The following is a 19,638-nucleotide window of genomic DNA, read 5'->3' as shown; positions in this document are numbered from 1 at the left end:
CTGAAAACATTCCTCAGAGTGTTTGATCCATATTGACAAAATATTATATTATTAATTCTCCCATTCCAACACTTCCCAAAGGTGCTCTATTGGATTGGGATCTGGTGACTGTGGAGGCCATTTGAGTACAGTGAACTCACTGTGATGTTCAACAAACCAGTTTGAGCTTTGTGACATGGTATGCTATCATGTTGGAAGCAGCAATCAAATGATGGGTACCCTGTGCTCATACAGGGATCATTAGCAAAAACATTCAGATAGGCTGTGGTCTTTAAGCAGTACTTAGTTAGTAGTAAAGGGTCCATAGTGTGCAAAACAATATCCCCACCCCATTACACTATGACCAGTTATAGTCTAAATGCACTAAGTTGCTGCCATGTAATTGTATTATTAGATATTTTCTTTAATTAGCAGTTCAGCCGACATATTTGCTTAAATGAAAATGACTTTATGCTGAAACTTTAAAAATGTATTGCTTTCTAAAAGTGTGAACACTGTTATTTTCCAATTACATAATGTAATAACAATGTATCTATGTCAAAGATACATTTGCTTTTTGAATCATTGTTAAAATGTTTTAGTTTTAAATACTTTAATAAATACCCCCCCCCCCCCTCTCCCGGCCCCCCAAGCAATCTTTATTTGCCTGCCAGGCTTTTAATTTATTTGATAGAGGTAATAAAACGGATTATTTGCCATCAGAGCAATAGATACTGAATGAAGCTTTAGTGGCATAGAGATATTCTAATAATTTACAAAATACTAATGTAAAACACACACACACCAACACACACACACGTACACACAACAGACAACTTATAAAAGGGAGCATGGTTAAAAAAAAAAAAGCTTAAAAAAATGCGCACCAGTGCATTTTTAATATGAAATTAGATAGAACTCCGTGGATGTATACTGTAAACTAGTCCTTCAGACAAAGTTTTCTTGGAGTTTGACATCTTGTTTGTTCGCTAAACATCTTTGATGCATTTGATTCGTTAACCGCTGGAGGGACCTCTGTGGCGCATGCGCACCTTTCTCACTTTTGGATGACAACTGCGGCAGAGAGATAACGGACAAACACTCAGCGAGAGCTCCGCGGCGAGGGCAAGGGTTCACTGTTCGGGTAAAGGTTTCTCTGTCCTAAATAAAGTAATGAGGTAGAAAGTCAAAAAGTTAACCAACCCAACCGGCTATGGAACAGATTGGCACGGCTACGGTGAAGATGGACCAGAAGTTTGAGGAGATAGATTCAGAGGGCCGGTGGCAGAAACTCTACTCAGTAAGTCTGTTAGCATAGCAACCGCAAAGCTAACGCGGATTGTGAGTACTTAAAGCGCGCATTTATTGGAGTAAAACTAACAGTCCGGAATGCATTTACTATAAAGTTATAACCGTCTTTCCTAAATAATTTCCTTTGTAGCTCATTTTCATGATTTGCGTTATTTTTAGAAGTCGCTGACATACTTTACTTTTAATGTTACCGAAAGCTTAGTCAATGTCATAAGCCCGTGCATATGGTTGAAGCGATTAGCTACATTACATAGCTACGGACTTGTTTACACTGTTAAATCCGCTCTCCCCCCGGGAAGATCCTGCTCTTAGTTCATATGTAATGACTGCCGAAAGTTACCGCGTGTGTTTACGAGTAAACCAACTGGTTTTCTGATTGCTCTCATGTGATAATATATGCCTAGTGAAAATGCTCAGAGAGGGGCGGAACTGAAAATGTAACCGCTTGAATTTGGTACACGTAGTGATTTGTTTCATTACTTTTTCTTTTGTGTCGCTAAACCTTACTCCCGCTGTCCAGGAAATCAGGAACCAGTCCCACGAGTGTTCCTACAAAGTGGCAAAGTATCCGGAGAATCGCAACAGAAACAGATATCGGGATGTCAGTCCATGTAGGTAAACATTTGTATAAAGGCCAGACTGTTTACCTGTCAATTCACAGCCCATGCCCAAATAACATTTCCCTTATCCCACTTGCAGTCGATCACAGTCGGGTGAAGCTGAAGAACACAGAGAATGACTACATCAATGCAAGTCTGGTAGTGAATGAGGAAGCCCAGAGGAGTTACATCCTGACTCAGGCAAGTCCAAGGAGTTCTACACCATGGTTAACCCTCTGAGGTCTAAGTCATTATATGTGCTATCTCCTAACCCTAATCCTGCCCCACAAATGGTGCTTGGAATTTTATCAAACTAAAGCAAATACCTGAATCCCAAATATCTGTTGAGATGTTCAAAATATAACGCTGAATGTGATTCAGAACACGTTTTGCTTTTGTATGTACTATTTTACGTAGTTTAACAGTATCATTAGCGCATCATAAAGTGTTTAATAAGCTTCCACAACATGGGTCCACAAGATAGACAACATAATCATGGTTATTTTGTTGGCTTCAATCTGTTTTTGTGCAGTAGGACTTAGATGCCTCAAACTAAAACATACTTTACTGCTCTGTCATGTTTTTAGTTTGAAGTCTGCGCTTTTGACACAAGTTGAAACCTTAGACTCGGTGAGGATAAGGTTAAGATGCTAGGTCATCTTAAATCGGTCATGTAGTTTGGACACCAGAGTGTTAAGGATCTTGCTTTTAGGTCCATATAGTCCATTATTTATTAACACTGACTGATTATTTAGGCCCTAAAATATCTCTCTATATACACTTTTAGTTCTGTAATATTTATATGAATGTGGCTTTTCCCCCCAGTTCTTATCAAACTGTGTACATGTGGCTAGTTTGCATAATAGTTTCTGCATATGCCCTTCTTCTCCTCATAATTATTTATTATGTTAACCTGTGTACAATTACCACCCGGTTTGTTATTTAACCTCAGCCTCCAATTTCTAAAAATCCACAAAACCCAAACTAAAAGAGCTCAAAATAAATAAAGCAGGTTGGATGTTTCATTTGCTGTTAGACAGAGTTATTTGCATGTGGAAATAGACATAACACGGCACAGCAAATCCCTGAGCTGAGTAACTCAATCTGTTATCACAAGAAAACGAACTTCCAGGTGAGAATTTGACTAAGGGCGACCTGTTTAGAGATATCGACTCACACTTTTACCCCCATTCTCACATCAAAGAAGAAGCAAAGAGTTAAAGTCTGCATTAAAGTGGGAACATTAGGATTTTTTTTGTAATATTCAGGTTACTGGCTTGACTTGGCAGACGTGAATAGACCTGTTTGTAAGAGGTTATTAATGAGACTTACCTCTGAATGTAACCTAACCCTGTTTGACAAACAGAAACTGAAGTGGTCCTTCTTGCTTCCAGCGCCTCCTGAGACCAAAGCTCTTGTTCAGAATACAATTTTAATTTCTCCTAGTTATTTTGGATTAATTGGACCTGACAGTATAAAAACTAAGCATCACCAAACAAAGTTGTTTTTTCTTCTTATGGGGACACTTGGTTTGTTTTACACCATAAGACAATACAGTTACCAGTGTTTGACCCTTTAATCCCCAATTACTGTGGCTGTAAAACTACAAAATAATTCTGATCTTTGAGCTGGCATTTGAATTTTCTCTCTATCCCAAAATGTTTGATGAGTTATGGTAATGTGAAGCACACATGGTAAAACCTAGGCAGAGCTGATTTCCCTGTCTGTATTCAGACTACAGTACCTTGTAGATACTACTGTGTTGCCATGATACATCAAATATTGCCATAAAGTTGGTTTTCTCTATCTTCCGGATCAGTTTGAATTTTGTCTGTAGGACAAACAGTGACAGAATTACAGTCAGTTAAAGAGTGGCTGTGAAATGGACTGGCCGCTGAGCCGATGGTATATAAAGGGTGAACTTTATTGAGCAGAGTGAAGTATAAGGTGCATTATAGCTAAAAAAGTAAACCCCCCCATATGAGGAAAGCTGGTCATAGGAAGTTCCATAATGATCCATATGTGCTTATTCAAATCCTTTACACACATGGCACACCTGTGGCGGCTTCATTTATTATTTTAGCTCAGTTGTTCCTGATATGGAGATTAGCAGTCAGAAGTAGACAGTTAATCAAAATCCACATTGTTGTTACTGAGGCAGCTGAGCTATCATATGTCTGGTTGCACAGGTTCTGAGGTCCATTACACAGATTTAAAAATACTTCTTAGTAATTCTGTTCCTTTTACTAATTCAGACATGTTTTTGTTGTTAGTTTTATTGTTTAGTTTAATTTGCTTTGCTCATCCAGCCAAAGGACCGTGTCTAATGCCACAGCAAGTTCTTGTGAACTGTGGCCGTCTCTAACACAGTTCACAAGAACCACTATTCCTCTGAGTTTTTGTCATATTTTAGTGAACTAAAATATGCGCGTGGTGATTATCTAATAGCTCTTCACTTAAACTGTGCTGAAAGTCAAGGTCACATTTTTTTGTGAGTTGTAAAGGATTGTGACGGATGAGCTACTGTGTCATTGACGTTATGGCCAATTTAAATTCAACGTCATGAAAGTCCAGTAGTGCTTATTGTATCAATATTGTGCTAATAGATGTTTACCAACACTGTCATGACCTCTCTCATCCTTTATATTTAAATTCAGGACTTTGTATTAGCATGGCAGTTTGTATAAGATATTAATATAACACTAAGATATGGTATATATTAATTATACTCGGTGTGGTCAGTATATCTTCTGTGGTTGTGTGTTTGCTAGTAACTCAAAGAACAAGATATGGCAAAAGACATCCTGAAAACTGTGGAAATATATTTAGTTACATCATAAGCTGTGGATATTACACATGAACTGAAGCTTTCGTGTTTAAAAACAATCGCTGAAATACAGAGATGCTTTTGGAAGCAGCACGTCTCATCCAGCTTGCAGGCTGGCTGCCAGGGTTGCTGCTTGTCGGATAATGATGTCTAAATCTCTCTACCACCGGTTGTAATTGCAGTTTTGTTGAAAATATTTCTTTATATCACTAACTCTGTCAGTGATTTTTTTTTAGCCTTTACTAATTAAATCAGAATGACTGCAACAACATATTATATAATGACATTAAGATAAAAGTCATTTGAAACCTAAGAAATACCACAAGTTTGTGAAGCGAGAGAAGAGAGGTAGGCTAGAAGCTGTGAAACACTCACGTTAACAGAGTTTTATTTATCAGAAGGAACACTGATCTTTTATTGCTTCTTGAAAAGAATTAAAGGGTGTTTTCACATAATTAGCCTTTGAAATTCTTTTTATTGCTACGTTATCTGGCGTGACTAATAGTTGTTGACATTTTGAGGACACAGTTATTACAAATATCAGCTGAAATTCTCTCTTTAAGAGTCAGGAATTCATGCCACAAGAGTTGTGGTGATCATGTGACGGGTTTCAGTTGGTGCAAAACGTTGTATGAAACCAAAACCTTTACCATTGGTTCTTAACCAGACGTGCATTCTTCCTACACAGATTTGAATATTTTCAAGTCTTCAGGAAATGAAAGGACAAATGACTTCAACGGTGATCACCACAGTTAAACAGCCCGGGCTGATAAGACTCTTTATTTATGATTCTGCTCACCATGCACTGACTGCTACCTCGCTAATTTAAAGCTACTGAGCGTTTTCACGATTAAACACGACAACCCTGTATCGCGTGTTTCTCACTTCAGTAACAGATTGTAAAGAGTTGGGCCGGAGGATATTTTTGAGATGTTGACTAACAACATTTTTTAGTCTAGTCTTACACACTTGAGTTCTGTCAGTCATCCATAACATCCAGTGGGTTATTTTTTTTTCACACTTTTTGTTTTCTTGTATTGCTTCTTTGGAGATGAGTCATCTGTGGTTTGTTAAAATGTTACAGCATCCCACTAGTCTGATCAGAGTCAGCTGAAAGTAGTTACACAAAGCAATCATTACACATTTAAAACTATAACCAAAATTGCAGCAGTTACTTTCCACATCAATAAATGTGATGATGATTTTTTTTTTTAAACTTTTAATCCTTTAATTTTCTTTCTTTTTAATCCCGTATGTTATGTTTTCTTGGCTGTGATGATGGGCTTCTCTGTGGCTGACGACTGAAGACCGCGTAAAATGTTCCTCAGCATAACTCCAGAGAAATGGCTCGTGAGGTCAAGTTAATTCCTGTAGCACATTTAAAAACAAAGTGCTGTAAAATTATCAACAGAGTTTGAAAAAAAGGCATCATAAATTGAAACTCATTATGATTGAAATGCTGAAGAATAAAAAAGAGTTTTCAAAGAGTTTTGAATGTGTCTAATGTTGGAGAGGTCCTGATGTGAAGGAGCAGGGTTTTTTTAATATCAAAGAAATGAGCCGGTCATCTTGATGTTTAAGCACTTGTATTTTTTATTTCTGTTTAGCAGGAATGCAGCAGAGACTACTGACTACTGTACCTCTGTCTTATGTATTCTGAACATAAAGGCAGACTTTTAAGAGACTCATGAAAGACCTTTGACATTTTGATGGTTTTCAGCCCACCAATAATTTACTCAGCTCAGCCACATGGTAACCTTTAGCAGTTTTGATCTTTAACTCTTGCTGTCATGCGGCAAATCTCTGCGGCATGCTGACCATAAGATTAGAGACCAACCTCTGTGTGTTGCATGGCTAATATATTGAGTGGATCTGATGTTATTGTTCAAAGCATAGACATCACATGAATTTGTTTTGTGGACCTCCCACTCTTCCAGCTGTGTAACTGATTGAAGCGTTTGTTTGTTTTTCTGTTTATTTATTTATTTATTTTGTCCACAGGGCCCCCTCAGGAACACCTGTGGTCACTTTTGGCTCATGATCTGGGAGCAAAAGACCAAAGCAGTCATCATGCTCAACAGAGTCATAGAGAAAGGCTCGGTGAGTGTAGAGTACAGCAGATACAGATTACACTCTCTGGTATGACTTCTGTTATTCGACTGTGTGCACCCACACACAGAAATTTGCAGAAATATCAAATAGACCACAGAAAAACTTGTCAAGAGATCGACTGTTTTATCTTCAGCCACACACACACACACGCACACTTACTTGCTTGCTGGTAGTGTGAAATAATTTAAGCACTTTTTAGTGCTCATATTAAACTTTTTAAATGGTCAGATGTCAAGTAACACACCACATTTACATCCACGATGAAATATCCAATAATCATGACTGCATCCATGGATCCAATGACGTTTTCCTAAGAACTTCACAGCGAGGTCTCACAGTGTTTCGGTTTGATGTGTATTTGCAAAGGGTTCAATTTTCCCTCGTCTCATCACAACAGTAGAGAAATTCCCACATCCAAGTCTTGACTTGACTTCAGTTGTTAATTACTTTTAAGCTGGCCCAGGCCCACACTCTCTGGTAAATATTTTCATTCAAATCCTTCACTAAGCTTTAAGTAATCCTGTTAATAAACAGGGAAACAAACAAATGGACAGACCTAAGCATCACGTGACCTCCTTGGCAACAAAAAGCCAACATTTGGTAAAAAGAGGCAGTCGGTGATGGCGATGGATAATCTCAACCCCCCAACTGAGGCCTCACAGACAGCTGTTTACTCAACAGGGTCGGTTCCTTACACATCTTAGTATCGTCCTTTTCTGTAGCGATTTTAAATCTGGCTGAAAATGCAATCTTTTGTTTTTATTTTCCAAACCAGCATTCCTGAGATGTCACAATGTGATATTAAGCCCCTTTTTTTCATAATCACAACATTATCTGATAACAGCTCTACTGTGTTTTTTTTGCCTATACTGGCATGAAACCTGAAGGAATTTGTTTTTCTTACAACACTGGCCGACAGACCTCGCAAGGATGGCTTAAGTTGTCTTTTTCGACACGCTCGTGTTACTCTGCACACACTGAAACAATAACCTGGCATCCTTATATTTACACACTGCAAAAGCCATTTTGGAAAAGCTCCATTTGAGTGGGAGAAATGTGTTTTTGTGTTTTTGTTTGTTTGTTTTTTGTCTGGATGCAGAGCTGCAACATGAAACGTGAAAAAATGTGGGTTTATAAATTTTAGAGGCTTAATCTGTATGTACTCTCGCCCTCCTCCTGTCAGCAGGATTACTGGAATTCAGTGTTTTGACAGTGTGTTCACACACAGATGTATTGAGTGGATCTGGGATGCAGCCAAACCTCTCAACTCCTCTAACTCCAGTGATCCTGCAATGTTCAGATTAAACACGCACACTAAAAGTCTGTCGTGCAGAGCAGCTGTGACCTCTCTGTTTCTCCGTAAAGCAGCTGAAGTGGATCCTGCTGGGTCATGAGATTCACTCTGTGCCGGTTTTCTTTGAAATGAAAGATACAGAGCACCTAATCAACAGATATTTTTAAACTCACAAGGATCTTCTCTGTAGATTGGCAAAGTTGAGTGATAAACTTAGACTTGCTGAATTGGAATTGAACAAGGCTTTACATTTGGCAGGGACTAACTGACATAAACGTCTACAGGAAGGAAGTACACAAATACTTTTTTTTACGCAGAGTTATACATGTTTTGTGTCATGTGACGTTAGCGTCAGTGTCACCGGGTAGAATTAAGAAGATATTTGACCGCAATGTGTGTAAAGTTATTATTCAGCGTCCCTGAATAGCCGCTTCTACTTCTCCTTTTAATGTGTGTGTTTCCTCTCATGTGATAGGAAAAGTGTGCCCAGTACTGGCCCACAGCAGAGGAAAGGGAGATGGCCTTCAGAGACACACGCTTCTTGGTCACACTGCTGTCAGAAGACACCAAGTCTTACTACACCACCAGAAGGCTGGAGCTGCAGAACATTCAAGTAGGCCACAGCATTACTCAGTGTGGGGAATTACCAGCAAAAGGTGGCGAAGGAGAAGTAAAATTTAGAGGTTTCACACCAAAGATTTGCCCTTATTCACTAATGACACATATTATTATTATGTTTTGTTTTTTTATCAGATTTTTACAAAGCTTTTCTCCCACGCAAACAAAGGTTTTGCAGTGTGGAGGTGGGAAGATGTCGATGGAAAATGTAAATGAGGTGCAAACGATGCAAGAGAGCAGTCTGATACGTTTTAAATAAATGGCAAATGCACAAAGTACAGCGTAAAATCAAATCATTTAATTTTGAGTTTCTGTAATCCTCCAGCTACTTGTTTCATCATATTTAAAATGAGCGCCAAAAGGAGCGTTCTTAATGGAAATTTACAGCCAAGTTTATTTTGCTGGATTGGTGTTTTTTCAGGAGCAGGTTTATTCAACAAAAAGAAACTGAAAGTGTTGTTGCTGACTTGTTTGCCAAGTCCAGTTCTTAAACTGAAGTAACCTCCAGTTACCCCAGTCAGCACTGATAAAGACAACTGAAAGTGTAAATACACATAGAGCAAAGTTTTAGAGTTTAACTGCTAGTGAGCCCTGCTTTATCTCCTTTCACAGACAGGGGAGAAAAGGGAGCTCTACCACTTTCATTACACAACGTGGCCCGATTTTGGTGTCCCCGAGTCCCCGGCTTCCTTCCTAAACTTCCTCTTTAAGGTGCGGGAATCTGGAGCACTGGGCACAGATCAAGGACCAGCTGTGGTGCACTGTAGCGCTGGAATCGGACGCTCAGGGACGTTTTCACTAGTTGACACATGCCTGGTCCTGGTAAGTCCTGGGTCTTTGTTCTACGCAAGCTCCGACTGAATGCGTTTCATGTATTTTTGCTACCTCCACCAAGGAGATTATTTTTGTAGTAGTGTTTGCGTGTGTGTCATTCTGCCTGTAAGCACAATAGCTTGAAAAGCTTTGAATGAATTTTGATAAAACTTTGTAGGGGTGTAGAGTGGGGTCATGTTAATGGTCCATTAAAATTTGGCTTACATCCACCAATGTCTTCAGGGTCAACATATTGATTTAATGGTCGAAAATTACTAAAAAAGCTTTATAACTTAGAAGCTACAAGTCTTAGAAGCTTGCAGTGTATTGTCAACATATAGAAAGTATGGTATATAGAAAGATTTATCATATCATGCCACATTTGACCTCTGATCTTTCCTTCACAGTCAACAGATTGAGCTAAAGGTCAAAGAGATAATAATGCTATATAGAGATATTTTAAAATGTGTTTCTTACTGCCATTGTTTGTATTGACAACATAGAGGCAGTGCTATATGGGGATTCTAAGTATATGGTTACTTTGGACCTCTGTCCTCTTCTTCAAGGTGAAATAAGGTCAAACCGCCATAAAAGATCTTTTGTGTTTAAAACTCTCCTTAAATTCTGCTGCCTTTGTTTGTATTGGCAACATTTAAGAAATGAAACTGATACATGGGGATTTTAAAAATCACTTTATAGTTTGGATCGAAGTTTAATTGTGTCAGGTTTGACTTTTGACCTCACTTTTACATTTCACATATGCCTTTCCTTCGAGTTGACCTCAGAATCTGTTATTTTCAATGTACTACACATTTTCTTATTTACGTTGAAAAAGGACAAAGAAAACAAAAACAAAATATATATACACAAAATACAATACTGTTCTCTTAAATGTAAATACTGCCCAGAGGGTGCGCTGCCCTGGGCGAGGTTTGCCCTCTTTGACCTGTGCTTATTTTAAAGATTAACACACAAGTTATTATTTGACATTTGTATGTGCACTTTATGTTAAGAAATGGCATGAGCTCAGTAACTTTCGTAATGAATCTATTGGCGCTTAAATATGAAAATAATTGTGTTTGAATGTCTGACTGACGCACCTTAAGCACATAGATATAAGAGAAAAAATGCCGAAAAAATAAAAGTGAAGTACATTTACGTTTATCCCACACTCCAAATACAACACAGTTTTGCATTTTGAGAAAACGCAGTGTAAGGGTACAAAAATATTTTTAAAACTTCTACACTGAAATTATGGCTGTCTTTGCTTGCCCTTCCTCCTAAAAGAGCACAGTAAGGTGTAGCTTTAGAGGCAGGTTTTGATAGTTTATATAACATCCTGGAAATAAAGCCTGTTGGGAAATGTCAGAAAGCTCCTTTTTCCTCTAAACCAGCTGGCAAGCTGTCACTGTGTTTGTGTTTCATTGACAGAATCTGGCAGGCTTCCAGAGTGATAATGTTGTACTGTAGTTAACCATTCACTGTCCTTATTTTATGTGAGAGTTTACTCACTATAGCCTTCCAAAACAGACAGTGCTTTGAATAAATACAGGATTAACTTAAAAATACAGACTCAAACATTCAGGTTATTTACAAGTTTATGCTGTAGATGAAAAAATAATGGAGATTAAATTGATTTGGATTTCCCTTTGAAAACATGGGTTAACATAAAGAGATTTGGGATTTCCTTCTGGTTAATGGAAATGTGTATTATTGCTGTATCTTCTAGATGGACAAGAGGAAAGACCCCTCATCAGTAGACATCAAAAGCATCCTGCTGAACATGAGGAAATACCGAATGGGCCTGATTCAGACTCCTGATCAGCTGCGATTCTCATACATGGCTGTCCTTGAAGGGGCAAAGTTTATCATGGGAGACTCATCTGTACAGGTAGCTGTTCCAGACAGGAATAAAAAAATAAAAAACAATTAGGTGACTTTCTTTCTCAATCCGTTGTTCGTGTGTAAAATTGGAGGCCTGTGTGTAGTCCCACTTTTTTAGCAGGAGTTATTTTTTTCTGAAAAAGATTTAGAATCAGCAGACTGTGAAATATTTTCATATTTTACTGGGGGCTTACTTTGTGAATTAGTCAAAGAGAGATGGTGGAATATTTGGGGATTGGAAAGCCAGGCTGACAACTTGAGATCTGAAGGCTCAAACAAAGTATTATAATAAGCCCAGTGTGAATTACAATGCAAGAAAATGATAACTAAAACATTGGTATTCTGTTCTTCCATTTAAACTCAGACTGTGTGTTGAGTCTGAGCTTTTCTACGACACATAGATAAACACAAGTATAGCAGTAAATATAAATCAAACGCATGGTATCTGTTTACTTTATATGGAAGGAATATTATTTATCTACAAAATCCCCAAGTTGTAAATCAAGGGAACTATATTTGTCAGTAAGGGAGCCACATTATGGCCACACTGATTTGGTTGGTGTGCATCACTATGATCCTGCTGGGTGCAATGTGTTCCCAAGAAAATTATTGCTTTTTGCTTCCTGCGCACTTGTTGAAGTAGTAAACATAAATTTTTTGTTGCGCAAAAGGGCGAGTGTGCAATTGTAAAGCGCAAACTGCGTCCAGGATGGAAACAATTGTATTATACTGCTAATACAATATATGCTAATACAATACAACTTTGACTCTTTGCAAACATCTGCACAGACAGCATGCAAATGCTAAGCTAGGCAAGACTCAGAGTGATGTTAAAGCTGAGTGCATGCAGTCCTCAGCCCAGCACCCAGAGCCTGATCTTCAACACGTAACAAAGGAAGTGTTGAGCAGTCAGACTATACCCTCCATTACTCCCTGTTGATGTTTCTACAGTAGAATCACCATGGCGATTGCCATGTAACGTGTAGTGTAACTAATTACTCCCTCGAGGGAGTAGTTAACTAACAATAAATGTGTAATACATTACCCCAACACTGCTACAAACCGAATACAAAGTCAACTTTTAGTCTTTACTTACAAAATAACTGTTTCCGTCTTTGCTCTCTGTCTTCAGCAATTATTGTGGAGATGAAGACAAGAGCAGACAAGGACACAGCAGTAATGTATTCAGAGCTAATAGGTTTAGAAGACTGCGATACACACTACCAAATTCTTCTTAAAATTTAGGTTTTGTTTTCTTTTGAGAGTCCTAAAAGGTAGACAGATTTTACATTGTATTGTCTTTGAATCCTTATCCTTGAAAAATGCTATCTGAGACAGTCCTTTACATGCAGCACCAGGCGCTCTTCGTTGTATTTACGTATTTAACCTCATAAACCTAACCTGCTCTATATACTTTTGTTGCACAATGTCATTTTACAGAGTGGAAACACACAGAATGTTTTGTCACTGGAAAAAAGTACTGCTGTTCCCATCCTGTTTGCTGTCAATCTTTCCGTGTAGAATCAATGGCGGGAATTATCCAAGGAAGATCAGGAGCCGCTATCAGAGTCTCCCCCTGCACCTCAGCCACAGGCCAGGTGTCCGACGGAGCGGCACAATGGCAGCCAGCAGGAGGACGGAGGGGACTACAGACAGGACGGCAAAGCGCCTGCACAGTCTCCCTGCAAGGAGCAGGAGCTCGATGGCAGCACAGCACAGTCAGTACAGTGAGTCTGATAAACAAAAAGCGTGTGTAGATTATCAGCCAATAATCAGCTGATTGACCTATTACTGGTTCAACTTCTAACAAAGTATGAATGTCAGAGTGAGGATAGATGTAAAGTGAATCCGATGAAACCCATAAAAAATAGAAGAAAAAATTAAACTGGGATTAAAAAACCAAACAAAACAATGAAATTAACTGAAATGACACTTTGTACTTAAATTTTAAATGGCAAACTTAGAGGAAACATCTTTAGTTTTAGACTTTTTCAGTTTGGTCACATTTGTCAGCACAGCCGATTGTCATTATAAAGTGTGTTTTAAAACTGGTCTGACTTCTTTATTCTATCCCAGGCAATTACTTCCCACATTATAATAACTGAAAATACTGAAACTTACACTGATTCTAATGAGAACCAAACTGAAATGAGAAAATCCACTCTGGAAACAAATCTGAGAAAAACTAGAATCTATAAAACCAGGAGTAAAAACTGATGACAAAATGTTAAACTATACCGTCTCTGTTTGGTGTCATTTGGACTTGGCTACAGGCTACATGTGTAAAAAAAAGTTAAATGTACCGTTGTTACTAAACAACTGTTTACCTGCGTTCCTCCTTTCTACGCAGAAAACGACGCAGGGAAGACAGCATCTCCAAATCGAGCACAGCCAAGACACCCCAAAGCAAGTCCAGGACAAATGACTCTGAGAGGAAGAGAAAAAGGTGATTAAAGTTTTGGTTTAAACCACTTTTTACTCTCTTTTTTGTTTTTTATAGTCAAATCATCAAGTTGGTGTTCTCTGGGATGATTTTTCATGCACCATGTCAGTACCTGCTGAAATTTGGACTGCCAAGCGTTACATATGTGTGTAAAAAATAATCAACGTGGGCAAATTTAGGTAGTCCATTGGGGTTAATTACCCCAATGGAAGTCAGGTACACCACTGTGTTGTATTTAATAAATGGCTTTAGCAGTAAGCGAGGTGTTAAAATGCATAAATTGAGGCATCGAATGATTTTGCACTCTCTTAGGTCTTTATTTTCTTGTAGACAGCGGAGAAGAATTTTTATTTGACCACTGTTACGATGTCAAATACAAGAGGATACAAGTCATTTTTCAGCTACACTTTAATTTACTTTAAGGGATACACAGGCTTTCCCAGTGTGTGACTTAAACCTCTAATAGCAGAAGTTACCCCAAGTCGGTCTTGAAACTTCATTTTTTTTAGCTTTTATAATTTTCTGTTTCTGTTTCTCATAATTCTTATGCATCGACTCCTCTAGCCTAGCCAGCTGACACACAGCTTACGTTCTCATGAAGGCACAGGTTGACACCTTATTTCTGATGACAGTGCACCTCAAGAGAAAAAAAAAACTGCTTCTCACTGAATCACTTCTGAGAAGGCAGCCTTTGTTGTGTGACATGTCAGCGTTGTTCCAGTAATACAGGCAAAACGGCGCCATTTCTGTGAAGATCTTACACTGTTGTTGTGGTTCTCCTGGACAGTTTGGGCTGCATTTGCTGCACATGACAAGAGCTCGGCTGTCCGGCGGGGGGCGGTGTATCTTTACCCCCCTCTGAGGCAGCAACGACAACCACGGAGAGCGCGTTTAACGGACGAAATTTACCCGCAGCTTTAAAAAAAAAAACAAAAGAAAGAACACCCACTCTTGTACATGGAGGTCTGTGTGTTTGCGTGTGTGCAGGTGTGTGTATGTAAGTGTGTATTGCCGTGTTTTCTCTTGGGGTTTTGTTCTTCCTTTGATGATTTGCTTGGCTCTTGTGGTTTTGGAGTTGTTAATTTTGGCTGCACTCTAGCATGCTGCGCGAGTGTGAGTACATTTGTGGTTGTTGGTTTTCGAAACTCTGAAATGTCAGGTTCGGTTGGAACAATGCAAAATGCTAATTATTATTATGCATCATATATTTGAATTTGCCGTCAGCGTTTTATCTCTGCAGTAAACCCTGTCAAGAAAGTGGGCGTACGAAAGATTAATCAACAACCTCTGCTTTGAAAATAAAAGTCATGCAAGGAAGGAGGCCTGGAAAGAGAAGGCAGAAGCATAGATTGTCCCTTGGCAGTTATAGAAAAATACATCAGTGATTGGACCTTTGATGAAGCCCTCCATCCTGCCGTTCTGACAAATGAGGAGTGGGTCTGACTGAAAACCCAGCTGAGTCTACTGATGGTCAAACGCCCACAGCTTCAGTTTTAAAATCTTGATACCTGTGCTCCAGCGGAAATCCACTCGGTGTTTTGTCAGTCGATGTATTTCTGAAATATTCGGTTGTTGTAAGCAGCTGAAAGTGCGCCTCTATGGATCAAACGCCACATCAAGATGCAGTCAGCGCTAACTTTTGAAAAATCAGCAGTCTTAGCTGCTCACAGCAGTTTGCTTTCTGTTTTCACAAAGCTCATTTTAAGCTATTTGCTGGCTAACACACAAAATAAGCAGCACTGCCAAAGTAGCAGTGAAACACCAGAAAAGCTTTTTTTTTTAAAAAGGCTCTGGTTCCAGATGTGAATTTCCCCATTCATTTTCTCTATTTACTTTTCCTAAAATCCTCATACTGAGAGTTTTAGGCCTTGATCAAAGCCAAACAACCCATGAGGTAAAGCATGACCATAAAAATCTTTGTTTGGGATCACAAAATTAAAGGAAAACAAAAGAAAAAAGGTGCATTACTGGGTACACAATTAATGGTGAAGAAATTACTCGTCCCAATAGTGCAAAACCTAATCAAACTGAATTCTTTTCATTTCTGTATTGCTGTAAAATAATAGTGTTGTGTGTGTGTGTGTGTGTGTGTGTGTGTGTGTGTGTGTGTGTGTGTGTGTGTGTGTGTGTGTGTGTGTGTGTGTATATATATATATATATATATATGTGTGTGTGTGTGTGTGTGTGTGTGTGTGTGTGTGTGTGTGTGTGTGTGTGTGTGTGTGTGTGTGTGTGTTTGTGTTTAGTAAAGGATAGTGTAGTTGTGTGTATGGTACAGTTCTTTGTTCCCGATTGCAGTGACAGCTCTTGCAGTTTCTGAACTTTCTTCCCACTAAGCAATCTGCAGATTTAAACATTGCCACGGTAACACCAGCCTCCACCAATCACAGACGTTGCCGATTCAATTTAAGATTGTGGGTAGGCTAGTTTTGTTTTTTTGGTTTTATGGCCCATAATCAAAAATCCTCCTGGAGAACATGAATGGGATTTTTACTTCTGGAACCTCACCTGTGTCATTGTAACATTTGTGAGAGGAAGCAGCCAGAAGTGCATCTCAAACACACAAATCAAAGAGTTCAAAGATATATTGATGTATTTTCAGGATGATAATTAAAAAACAGTCTAAAGAGTACACAGCTGATTGCAGCTGCCTGTGGCTCTGCTAAGGCGTACCCTGATTTGTGATCCTTTTTCTTCTAACTTAATGCAGACAGTAAAATATATTAAAATAATCTTGTTGAATTCGGAAAGCCTCCCTAAACAGTTGCCCCCCACATAGAAAGAATGCAGGTTTAAAGAACATCTGCTTTGGCTTAACTTTTTAAAATAATGAGTGGATATGTCTGGATTTGCTGCATGTTTTTTCTATCTTGAGGACTTTATTGTGTCTGTTTTCCTAGTGGATTTGTGTATTGTGAAGTGCATCAATTGTGTTTTGGACTTTATAAAGTTTGAATATTAAATCAGCAGCTTTTCTTACTTAAACAGGCTGGAAGATCAAAAACACTTCCTGTTGCTCAACTAACAACTAATTTTTAGATCGTTTTCTTTTCTTTTCTTTTTTCTTTGCTTGTGTGTCTGGAAATAGTTGAAGTGCCTGTAAGTTACGTAAAGCGCTTCAGTGTTTACTTCTATCCAACCAACAGTCCCAGACCTCAAAACGGAAGAGGCTGAAACTACACACATGTAGTTTGATGTGTTATTAAAGCAGTCAGAGTTAATGTAAGTGTAATTTCAGGCCCGACTCCAGCTCTACAGCAGTCATCTACGTTCTTCATTTTAGCACTGATCATTAGATCTAATGGAGAGGGCAACTTTTGCTTTACTTTACAAAAATATTGAACATTTCTCTGAGATGTGGGGAAAAGCTTGGCTGTATCCGTAACATACCATTGTTGGTTGTGATTACACTACGTCTTTACCCTTGCACGTTGGAACTGGAGGAGCTGGTTTGGTAGCTCACTTTGACTCTATGACTACATACTACAGTTGTGTGCAGGGCTTTTCCTGCCTAGAGGAATTTCTGGCACCCTCCAGAAAGTGCAATAAAAATCACTGCCATTGTTTGTTGAAATAGAATTTACTCGAGCATGATAGACTTGAATTAACACAGACTCCTTACCTTTACTGTACTCTGGGTGCGGCTGGGTACTACACTGTAGCATTTCTGTATACCTGAACTTCAGTAGTGTGTTGGTAACGTTCCCCACAGAAGCACAGATTCATACAGTACCACAGCCAAGTGTACGCATCATCAGCAGCACAGGGCAAACCACACCAGCAGTCGAAACACGAGCAACTTCAGCAGCTGGATACTGTTGGAGGTTGGCCTTTTAAAACAAACACTGGGCACTGAAATATCATATTGGTATCTAAAGTCTTTCACATGCAAGGCAATGCAAAGCTAGTCCTAAAAGCAAAGAACGAAACAGGGATGTCTTTGGACGCTTTAAAATAACGAAACATTTTCGTGTTTCAGCTGAAAGCTTCTGAACCACTCGGGGGTTTTCCTGGCTCTCATCGAGCCTTTGGAGGGTACATAAATATGATTGGTTGAGACAAAGACCTCAAGTTACAAAAGGTTACTATGGTATTGCTGGCCATAAACAAATAAACAGTTGTGGTGATCTTTTTCTTTTGGGGGGGATTTTTGTATGCAGGAAACCCCCTGTGAGTGTGACGAGTTTTATTAAGCATAACAGCTGCTTTTGCTGCTCTGATAGTCGGTCTGATGTTGATGTGATCAAAGTGATCTTTAGATTCCTGCTTTCTGCGGTTTCATCACGGCAGCTCGGCCAAGCCTAAGATACTAACGGGATTTTTCGTAGCACGGCTTCCTTTGATCACTCTTAAGCTTCACTGACCGACAGAAAAAAGTTTTTTTGAGTTTAACAGGAACTTATTTTTCTTTATTTTCTTTTCACAGGGCGAAAACCAGCGACTACTAACCACCTCCACCTGTAGCCACAACTCTGGCAGCAAAGCCAACATCGGCAGGGAACTCCAGCTCTCTCCCAATCTTCCTCACCTCCATGTCCTCAGCTAGCGCTCCTTTTCCTTTTCATTGCTTGTGTGTCTTTTTTTTTCCTTGCATACCGGCCTATCATCATTAGTTAGAGCCAACATTTCTGTTTCTTCTACCATCAGGAACACATCACGTCCACCTCCGGCTCACCTTTCCGATCTCTCATCCTCATTGTTTACAGTGGACACTTTGACATTCGTTTAAAGACAAGCACACCAGCGCTTTACCCCTCTGGCCACACCTCAACCTTAAACTGTCAATGCTGCTTCCGGAGTCAAAAGATTTGTTTTTTCTTTCTCTCGCTCTCTTTTTTGGCATTAATAATATTATTTTGCAGCTTTCTCATTCTTTTACGCTCATTTACATTCATGAAATTCAGACTGAAAATAGGGGCTATGCATTGCCAATTTGTAATGCTGTTTATATGTGTATTTTTGGAAAAGGGTAAAAAACATTTTTTCAGAGGCAAAAGTAAAAAATGTTCTATTTTTTATAATAAATTACTTGAAGTTTTTCAGGTGATGTGGGGCCGGCTGAATGAAACACACTGTCTCGCTCCCATGTGAGAAATTCAGTGACATGTAATGTTTCCATGATGTACATAGTGTTCTTCTTTTTTTTTTTAAGAGAGATGTGTACAAAATGACATATTTTTGCTTGTAAAGGAAACCCTGAATACCAAAAGAAGAAGAAAAAAGGACGAAAGCTTATGTTACACACCTGGATAAAGTAGAAAGCTGATTTAAAGCTGACTTGTTCTCCTTTTGAAACAAATTGTCTTAAGTTTGTTTTTGTTTTTTAGAGTGTAATCTGTAATTAAAACTGGTATCATCTAGTTTACATACAAACTGTTCTTCTGTGGTTATTTATCTACAAACCTGTTGGTTTGGTGCTATATTAATTAAATATAACAATAATAATAATAATATTAAAACAATAATATATGTCTTCTTTTGGATGAAAAGAAGTTGGATAAATTGGAAGAATTAGTATTTGGTTAGCTAAAATTATCAGTTGTAAGCTAAACGAAGATTACAAAGACACATAACCATCCATAAAATTATATTTAGTCATTTTTTAAATGTAATTTTATGATGATTTGGTGTTCAAGATGTAAAACTAAACATTTTTAGTAGCAGGAGGATAGATTTTTGTCAGTTTTTCCTTTAGTTTTCATACTAAGCTAAACTAGCAGTATGTAGGTTGTTGCCCACAGTGGTTGTAAATGCTGAG

General features: G+C 38.6%; 1 protein-coding gene across 2 annotated transcripts; it reads left to right on the top strand.

The window, feature by feature from the left end:
• Positions 1 to 1,053: 1,053 nt before the first annotated feature.
• ptpn2b (protein tyrosine phosphatase non-receptor type 2b) lies at positions 1,054 to 19,253 on the top strand. Of its 2 annotated transcripts, none has more exons than XM_085395661.1 (10): positions 1,054 to 1,279; positions 1,811 to 1,901; positions 1,990 to 2,090; positions 6,718 to 6,816; positions 8,598 to 8,735; positions 9,353 to 9,562; positions 11,283 to 11,444; positions 12,959 to 13,155; positions 13,788 to 13,883; positions 18,307 to 19,253. In XM_085395661.1, the coding sequence occupies exons 1-10, from the start codon at positions 1,193 to 1,195 to the stop codon at positions 18,326 to 18,328; spliced, it is 1,203 nt and encodes a 400-aa protein (XP_085251787.1). In that variant the 5' UTR covers positions 1,054 to 1,192; the 3' UTR covers positions 18,329 to 19,253. The 2 variants fall into 2 exon arrangements, with proteins under 2 accessions (XP_085251787.1, XP_085251786.1); XM_085395660.1 differs by having other exon boundaries at positions 12,959 to 13,164.
• Positions 19,254 to 19,638: the final 385 nt, after the last annotated feature.

This window comes from Rhamphochromis longiceps, linkage group LG22 (genome assembly GCF_057381845.1).
Source record: "Rhamphochromis longiceps isolate RC_006_pf linkage group LG22, R_longiceps_female_GT1.1, whole genome shotgun sequence".
NCBI lineage: Eukaryota > Metazoa > Chordata > Actinopteri > Cichliformes > Cichlidae > Rhamphochromis > Rhamphochromis longiceps.
The sequence above is the reverse complement of the archived record's forward strand: the minus strand, read 5'-3'. Positions and strand labels throughout refer to the sequence as shown.